The sequence below is a fragment of the Gallinula chloropus genome, assembly GCF_964237585.1.
Source record: "Gallinula chloropus genome assembly, chromosome: 12".
Classification (NCBI taxonomy): Eukaryota; Metazoa; Chordata; class Aves; order Gruiformes; family Rallidae; genus Gallinula; species Gallinula chloropus.
The window spans coordinates 4,204,111-4,216,131 of NC_140097.1; the positions used below are offsets into that span (position 1 = coordinate 4,204,111).

General features: G+C 45.0%; 1 protein-coding gene across 1 annotated transcript in view; it reads right to left on the reverse strand.

Moving 5' to 3' along the window:
• The window catches only part of PPP4R2 (protein phosphatase 4 regulatory subunit 2), a gene marked incomplete at its 5' end in the record, with an annotated part of 30,247 nt that extends 25,232 nt beyond the window's left edge, over positions 1 to 5,015 (reverse strand). The window contains one exon of the mRNA XM_084269545.1: positions 4,879 to 5,015. Coding sequence (XP_084125671.1) covers positions 4,879 to 5,015 — 137 coding nt within the window. The remainder of the gene's footprint in view (positions 1 to 4,878) is intronic.
• Positions 5,016 to 12,021: the final 7,006 nt, after the last annotated feature.

Sequence of the window (12,021 nt, forward strand, 5' to 3'; positions counted from 1 at the left end):
TGTGGCCCTGCTGGGAGACAAAGGCTGCCCACACACTGGACTACATATGCAGCATCACAGAACGTGATTATACCCCTCCACCTGGCACTTACAAGCCCACAACTGCAAACTATGCCCAGTCTGGGGTCGTGCAATGCAAAAGGGAGCAGAGAGATGAACAGAAGGTCACTAAGAGGGTTACAGACCCACAGCACACAAACTAGGCAAGAAGTTAAGGCAGCAGGTGGCTTTCTGAGAAAGAAAAGGCTGTGGTGAAGGAACCTAAACACTGTCTTTTACCACTGAATGAGGAATTGCCTATAGGCAAGAAGGAAATTGACTCCCTTCAGAGGTGCACAAAGAAGGGGCAAGGTAAGTGGTCCCAGGTTGTTCAAAGGCAAACTCCAAGTTGCTGCATGGAAAACCTTATTCCCAATGCACATGGTCAAAGCAGTGAAACAGGAAGCCAAAACAGGCTGTGTGCCATCATAGCAGAAGAGCTACACAAAGCCCTCACCAACCAGAGCTAACTTTGAAGTAGCTCACCCAGAGTATAGGGCATGATTGGATGACCTCCAGAAAGTCCCTTCCAACTTGGACTATCCTAGGATGATACTATTGATGTCCATACGTGCTCTGCAGTCACATGTATTAAACTTGACTAAAGAAACTTTGCAGCAAAGCATTTATGTTGGTGTTCAAAGAAACAACTTCAGGCTTACATGAGGTACAAGTTAGTATTTCAGATCTTCCAGGGAAACTCCAAGGAAAAAATTTGACTACAGAAAGAAATAAAAACAACAGAATGTATTTAATAGCTGTTTATACTGCAATCACAGAACTGGTATAACTACATTACATCCTTGCCTGACCAGTGATCTCTGCTTAAACCTAAAACTATTTTACAGTTAAACACTTCTGCCTATATCCTGTATTTATTCAGATTTTGGTACTTCACTACTTATTTCTGGATTCCTTCACTGCCAGTAAGCATCTGTATTATACTTTCCACTACAGTAAGCCATTAAAACCATGCTTTATAGGTTGCCTGCCCAGGGCAGGAGTGGGAAAAATGCAGAGAAAGCAGGCATAAAATTTCTGATTGCTATTGTTTTCAAAGTCTTATTTTCAACTTCAGACATAAAAGAAAACTCTAGTATTCCTTTCCAGTCCAAGAAATTGAATTTTCTTGGTGAAATACCTGAATAAATCGCTTGCTATTGATAGGGCAGAACGATTTTAAATCTAGGAGAGCTTCTTAAGAGCTAAGAGAAAGCATATTTCAGATGTAAGACACGAGATCCCAATTATTGAGTGATCTTCATGTTCATTAAGAATCCTTCAGAAGAACAAAAAAAATTTCACTTTTGCTTTTCAATTCTAGTACTGCAGTGACTTTGTATTGCCTCTTAAAGCTGTTTCTACTTCAGCAAAAATAGATAAGTGGATTTCTTATGCAAACAACAAGGATAAAAGCATATCCTGTTTCTCAGATATAGTGATCTTTTAAGACTAACAAATTTCATCTCTTCATTTTACTCAGTTTTGCAAGTCATGCTCTCTTTTACAAGTTACAGAAAAGGATGTTACAATGACTTTTTCCTAGGTCTCACTAAGCAAAATCCTTGTTAGCAACTTACTAAAAAGTCAAGTAAACGAAGGAGTATGTCACTTGTCTGAAAATAAAAAAGTCATAAAAGACTCAGCACAAGATTAAAAGAGGTTGGACCATAAACTTTGTATTTCACCTAAGGCTAGGTCTTACCATAACAACCATTAAGAAACAAACATATTTCCATGTTACCAAGTAATCAAACTTCTGCTTCTGTTCACCTCTAATAAAGGAAGTTTAGACTGGCTTTTATAAACACAAGTCTCACAATGAAGTGAATGGTTAACTCTGCACAAGATAGCTTAAACTTCAAATAGATGACGTTAACACACATGATTGTACCATCAAGCTTTTGCTGAAAGGTACTGATAATACCACCAAGTTTATGCTGATAATAAAACCAAATTTAGCAACATTTTTATTTCAGACCTGCCTTGTAAATGAAAATGACTTTCAACTACAATAAAGACACACTCTGAAGAGCCTTATCGTAGTAGCAGTGCTACCTTACAGAACTCTCACCCTTTGTTGCTGCCCCATGCCACCTCCTCAGCTGCACTGGGGTTACACATACCAGTTAACATGGATAATCAATGAACTGAGCCTTGTTAGAAACACTACTGCCAAAGAGAAAGTTACTTACAACTGTGAGCAGTCTTCTGCTCTGGGTTACCATGCAGCTACATAAACAGTTGGAAAAGCACAAGTGAAACAGTGACACAAGGGCTGCATTAGCCAAGACTGCTGCCAAAGGAAATACTAGTAAGTTACAGCCTAACCTAAACCTGCATCTACCTGTTCCTAACTTGCTCCGATGAATAATCACTTTGAAACTAATGGGGGCAGGGAAGTACCCGATGGCCTCACATGAGCCCATGCTTCCAGTCAGTTAAGCAAGCTGTGTATGCCACAATCAAGCTCTGATGAGAATCTTAAGTCATTTAAATTTACTTGATTAACACACTTTCAAGCTAAGTTTACTAACTGTTTACAAGATCTGCTGCAACGATGTCCAGAAGAGGCATGGGGCTGAAGGGATTCAGAGCACTACATTTAATCCAGAACACAGACTGCAGCATATCATCTAAAAATCAGTATTCACCATCCAGCAAGTTACAAGGCTGAGAGAACCCCCAGAACTCTCCTAGAAACAACACTAACTCTAAGCAAAAATACTTGGCATTTCACTTGTCCTTGTTTGCCTTGATCCTCACATGGGTACTTTTTGTTTGTTACTTTAGGAACAGGCTGTGACTGAATAAGAGCCATTGTTTTACAATAAATAAGTCTGCAAACCCTTTTGTAACTGCCCCTGACTTAACAATCCCCCCCACCCCAACTGAGCTCTGAACTTCATAAAAATCCTAGTAAATATCACTATAAACTATTATTTTAGTTTTCATCTTCTCATTACAAGGCAATCCCTTTATTGCTATAGATTTCTATTAGGAGTTATTTTGCACAACTGTAAATAATATTTCACTCATTTTGAATTTACATATATTGGGCAGGTTTGTGTATTTATGAATGCTTTTACAGTTCTTTTACAGCACATTACTGATTTTTACATGAATGCTCACTGTGAAACTTTAGTTTTTACTCATTTATGGCATATACTTTGATAAACAACACAACATTAAAAATAGAACTATATTTGAGGAAGAAATACAGACTTGAATTTGCTTCCCATTATCTACCAAACACCACAAAACAATATTTTCAAGTCTGACTCCAGATTATATTGGATACTTCTGATGTTCTCCTCTAACACCTTTCAAAAAACAATTTAATGCAACAAAAAGATTCAAGAATGCTGAAAAAATCTACAGACATAAAAAACACAAATAAAACCCTGGAAACATAGGAGGCCAGGGTCTGCCTGAAGTTCCAGATGATAAATTCCAGCTTAGGTTAAAGCAATCGTTTTTGATAATCAAATAATAATTTAAAAATAATAATATCTATTTTCCAAATGAAAACAAAATCAGCAATTTGTTCTCCAAATTTCACATAGGGGAGAGTTCTTGGCAAAACCCTTCCCTATGTAATCACTTTTAGAAATTATTTCAATTATATGTAATAGTGGCAGAAACAATAAAAATTACCTGAAGAAATATTTCTGAACAGGAAGAATATTTTAAACATATTATACAGACAAAACACACCACAGCAAGTCCATACCAAAGTACTACACCAAAATATTAACACAGCACAACTGCATATTTCTGCTGAGCCAAAACCCTCCATTCAAAGAGTGAAGTACATTTCAGAACTTGTTTTTCTTTCAAAACCATTAATTCAAGCAGTACTAGCAAGCTACAAGGAAGAAAAAAACCCAAACCACAATGCCTACAAACCTCTTCCAAGTTAGAGGGATTCTAGAAATCCAAACAAAGCCCCTGCGACCACTGGTCGCTAACAACACACTGCTGAAAGCACATATCCCTTGCTGAAGCCTGTAGCCTGGCACTAGGCCGCAAAAACAAGGAGACAGCCTGGGAGCCAGAAAGTGAGCAGCTCAACAGCAACGCACCCAGGGAAGCCTTTCCCCTTCCTGCCAAATAGTGATCCAGCAAGGAAGTCACCCAGCGCAGAAACCAGCGCTCATCCCTGACCAGGAGAGTGTATAGCGCGGCTCCTTCCAGCTACATCGCACCTTCGCGGGGGGGAAACCTGTCAGGGTGATCTGGGAAAGGAAGCCCGGGAAAAGTGCAACTCTGGTGGGAGCTGAAAAACGAGGGACCAGGGAAGCTGAGAGCAGTTCCCACAGGTCTCTGCAGAACACCCCTGAGGGAGTCTGGCCCCTGCTTCATCGAAAGCATCGAGATGTAATCACCACTCAGGATGGCAGAGGAAGCCTGGGCATAAGTCACCTAAGCAATGCATATCTTTCTGCAAATAACACTAATAGTTACTGTGTACAACAGGTATTAACAACAGTATGCAACAGACCTTACAACACCGAGATAAACTCTCCGTTTTACAAAGCTGGATGTCACATTAAACATAGAAAGAGCAACAGGTTTATTGTACTGAGCAGGATCAACAAGACCTGACAGGTACCCCTGAGCAAAGCCTATACAAAACATCTCCCTCTTAGATAAAACTGACTACCAGCAAACAAAACTAATCCATCCAAAACTGCATGGAAACCACAGCAAGCTTATTTAGCTCACAGAAGCTCTCCACAGACAAAAAAAAAAAGAATCCAGGTAGCATCTCACTGACTTACACAGCAGAAACGTTCTAAGTTACAACAACTGAAGATCACAAGAAGTCACACTTACATCGTCTCTCCAGTCTTAGCAACATGACAAAGAAACTGATCCAGTATTGGACATACTTCCTTCTTTCCTCTCTTCTCAAAATCTGTTGTTAAGAGAATGACACAAAAAAAATGATAAAAGATGATAGGACAGAACATAAATTCATAATAATTAGCAGTGTATTTGCTTTAACAGTCAGTACAGCTCCCATAACATTTCCACTCTTTCAACACTGCTTTAGTTGCTCCCAGGAGCTCCACCAGCTACCCAACCCTGCAAGACACTTGATATTTTCGTGTGGGGAAACCACACGCATCTGAGCAGCAAAAGTTGATTTGCAACTTCTTTTGAGTAGCTACAACAGAGGAAAAGGCAGATTTCCCTCAGGCTGCATCCAGCCAGGGAAGCCAGCAGAGAAACGGGCTGGGAGAGAGAAAAGGAAAAGATAGGGGCGAGGGCCAAGGGAGGGCAAGCAGGCAGGCATGCGGGGGGGACAGGAGGGCACCCCAGGCGAGGGGAGCCCCAGGCCCGGGGAAGAAAGGGACTGTTGGGTCACTAACCTCCCTCTGCTGCTCCCCCCCTCACGCAGCACAGACCAAGCCCGGGGGGACCGCCAGGACAGTGGGAACAAGGGGCTCAGCCCTCCCCTTCCCCATAGGGAACCTCCGGCCTCTCACCGCTCCGGGACCCCCTTCCCTCCCACGCGAGCGGCCCCCTCCCCACAGCACGGTGACCCCGACCCTCGTCCCCGGCGGAGGGGAGCTGCCGCCCTCAGCGCAGGGCGCTCCCTCCCCCTAAGAGGGTCTCAGCTGCGAGGAGACCCCCGTCCCCCCCTCAGCGCGGGGACACCGCTCCCCCCCCACCCCCCGCTCTCCGCGGCAAGCCCCGGCACCACCTTTCAGAGCCTCCTGCAGCCTCTCGACATCCATGATCCGCCTGGGCGTCTCCCCCCCCAGCTCCGCGCTGCTCCCCTCCTCCAGCCCCCCCCCCACCCCGCGCAGGAAACGGGCTCCAGCCGCCGCGCACACACAGAGACCCCGGGCTCAGCAACGCTCCAACATGGCGCCCGGGCCGTCCCCGTGCGCGGCCCCGACAGCCCGCCCTCCTCCCGCCGGGGGGCGGTGGCGCGCGGGGAGGCGGGGCCGCGGGGCGGCCCTCGGGGAGGCGGCGGGGCGGCTCCGAGGGAGGCGGCGCCGAGGTCGGGCCGGTCGTGCCGGGCCGCAGTCCCCCCCCTCTCCTCGGGCCGGGGGCTGCCGCCCTCCTCACGCCAGCCCCTCCCGCAGGTCTGCGGGGAAGGGCCTGGGAGCTCCGAGCCTCCGCCCGACTGGCGGGACCTCCCCGCCCCGGCCCCTCAGGGAGGTTGGGCGCTGTCGTCTCCCCTCAGGCTGAGGGCAACTGGCCTTTCCCCACCCCCAAGCCTGATACCTGTCTGTGCACAGATATACCCGTCCCCCATTTTCTTTCACGTAAGGGCTATGCCCCCTTCGACACGCTACCTACCTCTGCTGCCCTTCTGTGGGCCTTCGAGCCCAACATGGCCTTTCCTCAAGTTGCCTGTGTTCCTGGGGACAGTCCCCTCTCTCACCCTGTGCCATGGCTACGGCTCTGCCAGAGTGGAGATGAAGTCCAGGCAGCCTCTGGTCTCGCTCCTTCCTGGACAAGGTCCCCAGGTGAGGCAGGAAGGGAGCCCAGCAGAGAGCAGGTGAACCCAGAGCAGAGGCCAAGGGCTGTAGCTGCGCAACCAGCTGGCCTTGTACAGGCTCATCCACCCCAAACACCTCAGTGGGACTGAGGGGCACAGTAACGCTTGGTTGTGGAAAGAAAGGGAAATGTCAGCTTTGCTCACACACACTCAAAGAAGGTGTAACTGAGGCAGCCAGGTATTGATACCAGCTGTTACTCCAGCCATACACACGCTAGCACATCTGTGCTGGCTTACCTTTAGGTAAAATCCTGATGGAGCCCAGGATCCTGTCGTGGTCTCCTCCCAAGATTGGCACATGGAGACAGCCACGTGCTCAGAAGTGTTCATCCTTCCCCATGGGCAATTCCTGGCTGCCCTCAGGACCAGGCTTGGAAGGACAAGGCACAGGGCCATGGCAGTACGAGTGGGTTGGCTCTGCTGTTCCCCCTCAGAGTCACTGAAAAAAAATCCTAACACCAGCAGCTTCACTAACTTTCCCACTCTCACAGGGGCTGGCTTTATCAACAGAAAATCTCTGTCACACCTACGTTTTTCAGAATGTCACAGCAAGATGACCCAGGATTACCAGAAATGGCTGAGACGAACTGGGCCCCCATAGCAAGCATCCAGGAGCTGCAAGCTACCTTCTCTGACCCCTTGTGTTGTTTTTACCATGCAGGAAAAGATACAAAAAGTATGCAATTAACAGTCCCCACCCCAACTTTTATTTTATAAACTTAGAGCTTATAAAACCCAAGACCCTTTCAAAGCATTTGACTGTTGAAGATGATGAAATCATAGGGATATTTAAGGTTTCATATTTACAGTTGCACTGCACAAAAATCCTTATTTCATACTGTTGTGAAAGCCTTAGTTAAAATAATCAGACCTTGCAGTGAAAGTTCTGTCTTCTTTGTGAAGGCTGCTGCCAGGGAGAGGGGACCTAATGAACCTCCAGGATCCTCTCTCCTTCTCCCTGGTGAGCAGGAGGAGGAAGAGGTGGCAGCGTGGGTTAACAAGCCAACCAGAGCAGAACTGCTGCACACTTCTGCCATGGCACGGCAAGGAGCTTAGGAAAGGCATCTCTTCTATAAGCTTCAAAACACAGCTCAGAAGAGGTACAGATACCTCAGGTTCAATATTTTGAGGTTCTCTCTGACCAAATACAAATAGCTGAAAGTTTGCTTGTGTGCAACTTCAGAGTGCTAGACTTCCTAGGGCTTTACAAGGGAATTGTCTGGGGGGTTTGTGCCACGGGTCTATTCTCAGTTTCTTAAGAAGTGTCATTCCCTGCTGGACATTCATTCCAGGGGAATTCCCAGCAATACTTAGCATGTGGCACTTCTTTTCACTTGTGTCTTGCGCTACATCATTAACTCCATTAACCAAACAAATGACAGAGAGACAGGGAAGATAAGACCTGCCCAAACCTCTGGAGGAGGAGAAAAATACCTACCCAACCACCAAACCCCCATGCATGAGATGGCACTAAACCCACCTGTATTCAGCTGCCATTTTTTCCTCCTACTGCTTTCCTCTTCCCAAAGGCAAGGGCACTGTTAACACCTTTCATTACCGGCCATCTTGCCCTTGCCATCTCTGCTACCCTGACTCTCCTGCCTCACACCCTCTGTGGCACGCTTATCTTTCTAGCATTAGAAACCTCTAGAAACTGATAATACATTAGTTTCCTTTTCTAATTAGACAATAGCACGCACTGTGCAGCATTAACAATATCCTCCCCCAAAACCTCAGAAAAAAAATACCTTCAACGCAGAAAGAGCTGTGAGGAGAAAAGAGCTGAGAGAGGACAGGGGAAGGTTCCAAAGCAAGTGGTGATAGTGGGATGAAAACAGAGACCCTGATACCTGTGTACAGAGGCACCAACAACAGAAGAGGGCAACACAGATTACAGACAAACCTACAGTTGTGTCTTCCTCGAGGTCCACGTTATTCTTGAAAAAGAAACATAAAAGTCCATCTAAAGCAGTAAAAATGCTAGCCCACTTTCAGAAGGGCAGAGACCAGACTCTTTCCAGGGCTTCTCTTAAATAACTTCTAGACCCCAGCTGACTGCATTTCCCCCAGATACCCGATCAGCTCACACCCCCAGCACAGCTTGCTCTTCATAATAACTTTTAGAGCTGATCACATGCTCTCAATTTTCAGCTCTTCCCGAGGAACTGCATTTCCCAGCACGATTGCTCTTCAAGAATCCCACCAGCCAAAACAAGCCTGGAGAGGCGTGCACCTGCACACTGAACTCTGATGCAGTTACACAACCTACTTAAAAAAAACCCAGGAGAGCAAATTCAATCATCCTAAACACCATCTCGCTCCGTTTACAGGTATCACCCAAGCCAACAATACTGTCAGTTGGGTCGGTTGGGTTCCCAGCTGTTCTTTAAAGCAACAAGAAAATACATGGTTGTTCCCAAGAGGAAAAACTGGGACAACATCACATTTCTTCACTAAAAAAAAAACCACAAGTGTCCCCACAAGTGGACTTTTCTTTTCTGAAGTGTAGCATTCATCACATACCTGTACTATATTAAGCAAAGAAGTTAATAGTAATAAGCTGTGGTATATTGGGGGTGACACTGAAGGAACAGCTCTGTTTCGTATTGTGGTTGAATCCATCAGAAAGTGGACTGACCATGCATTAACACTGACTTTCCACTGTTGGGCAGCTTCTCTAATTCTTTCCATTTGGTCAGACTAGATGGTAAATCTATTTTAATCCAAAGAAAGGACAGCATTTGATATCTTACATGGGAATGTGAGTGAAGCATAAGAAGTGCTGCATGACTGAGTTAAGCCTGTCACTTGTCCAGTAGCTCCACTTGATGAGCTTCAGTGAGTTGTTGCCCTTTGTGGGCTCACAGCTCCTTCCTTGCTGGTAGCCAAAGCCAGAACTCTTGGGTGAGAGGCAAGATGTTTGTTATGTGCTGGTTACAAGTGTCTTTGCACTGAAGGAGGCTTTCATTAAAAGCACAAAGTGCAATCACTATACACATTTTAAAAGAAAAGGCAGTATGACTGTGTGTTTTGGAGATAGTAGGAGCTGTGGGAAGCGATGCTTATCAGCTGGGAAAACCTGAAGTTAACTCATGGGGAAGTTTTGGTTTCACAGCTCAGTGTCCCTTTGGATCCCAGAGATCTCTCTCCATCCTGAAGTTCTTTTATGGATACTGCTCACTGACAGAGAACAGGTACCCAAAGCTCCTAGCTCACCCACAGAAACTCAGTTTGCACCAAAAACATGATTCAGAGAGGCAGGAATCTTTCTTTTTTAAAAATGTCATTCCCCAACTTACAGAAAATAAATAATAAAGGCACATTCCCTGTGGCCCCTCGACAGGAGGAGCAGTAAGAGGAAATGCTTTCTGATTTCCAGCCACCCCTCTCTCTTCCTCCCCCTATTAAAGGAAAAAAACCCACATTTTTTTCTCAAATACTCTACCTCCAAAACCTTTTTGGTTTCTAAAGCAAAGGCATTTTAAACTGTGCTTTATTTATAAAACCAAGATAAACACTGAACATTGAGAGATCCTGAAAATTCAATGACAGATGTGTAGGCTTAGTGAAACACTGCTGGGCTTTTGTTTGTTTGTTTGTTTCAGGGGAAATGTTTAAAGGTATGCAAATAATATCCACCTGTTTCTGAGGAAACTGGAGCCATACCCTCTGGAGCAGGAACAAAATAAAACCCACAATTATTTCTATGGAAATAAAGCAAAGAAAGTGCACAAAGGGCTCGTATGTTTGTGTGGTAACCAAGATTGTTTCAAATGCCTTTTAGGACAAAGCTCAGCGATCAGAGGTTTGCATATTTTGGAACCCACATTCCTTCAACCAACTGACAAATATTTCAGTTCACAGCAAATCACCTTTTCCTTCCATTTTCAAAGGAGAAACATTTAAATCTAACCCTGGAAGACAAAAAAAAGCTTGTAGGGAGCTCCACCGTTGACGACTTGTGTGATCTGAGGCAAATGAGTTAGGCAATCGTACCTGTGTGTCTTCATTAATGAAACAGAATTATAATTACTCTTGGTGGTAAGGTATCTGGCACACCTTGTAATAACCACACAGGCAGAGTGTGAGTTCATTTTGTGTCGGTTCCCAACGCTGCTGGTATTTACTGAGGATCGACAAGAAGAAAAGGTCACCTTGTTAGGAGAGGAGATGATGGGAGTTTAAACATTGGACTGCAGAACGATGAGAAACTGGTTTATGACCCAGATTTGTGTTTTTCTCCTTGCACTAAACCACCACAAAGCCATGTGCATATTCACATTTTACATTTCAAGCTTCTGCAGAACGTATTTCTGGAGAGTTTCCAAAGACAGCAGGACCAGCCCCTGCCTACATTGTCAGTCCAGTTCTGCCTGATGCATTTGGACAAATCTCTATTTCCTTACTTGATCTTACACTTCAGAAGCACGACTCATGTTCCTATGCATCACTACTGGAGGAAGATACAGAAGTAGCATCTAAATTACATAGCATGATCATGTACTTCCACATTGTCTTCATGAAATGCCAACAGAAATTAGAACAAACTAGAAACCATGTGAAAACGTTATTACTTCATACTCTGCAGGCAAAACCAAAGAGAGCAGACAATATATTGCCAGTTCTGATGGATCTTTATGGGATCCACGTGCACTCCCCACAAAGGGACATTCCCACATGTCCTGTTCCTTCCTTCACAGCGATTGTGTTTGTAACGTGAGTTCCCAACACCGCCAGTGTGGCCAGGGCAGCTGGTGCCAGGGGAGAGCAGCTGCATGTGGGGAAAGCAGAGGAAGGGAGAACACTGGGGCTCAGCCAGGCAAGGTTATCTCACCACCCAGGAAGGTCTTTAACTAACCAACAACAACACCAGATTCTTGAGGTTTAGGACTATAAGACTTCTGGAAGTTCCACAGAATCAAAGGCTGTCCAACCCTGGGCATAGACCGATAGGCCAGATGATGATGATGATGATGGCGGGTGTAGGACCAGCAGATACTTCTGCTTTCAGTACTGAAGCTCAGATTAGTTATCTAGAATCTCCTAACCAAACCTGATTTAAGGTAATTTCATTCACTGGTGTGTGACAGCAATTGGTCAGGTATTTCAACGCAGATTGACCCCAGCTAATTAGCATGCTTTGAAAGGTGTGGCCATTCAGTGCAATACAAGTGAGAGGCAGCAGAGTAAGAACAGCAAGAACACAAGGAAAACAGGGAAAATCCTGTTTCAAGGCCCACTTAGATCTTCTGAAAATACTACCCATTGGTACACAAAATGAGGTTGGGGATTTGGGTGTTTGACTTGTAATTTTTAGCTACAGAAACTCAACTACGATACAACAAAATGATACTACAAATTGTCTCCAGATTATCCAGAATGGAGAAAGTGTTTTGGTTTTTCTTTAAAGGACATTATAGCCACTTTGGGAGAAATTATGTCTCTCCTCTGAGAAAATGACT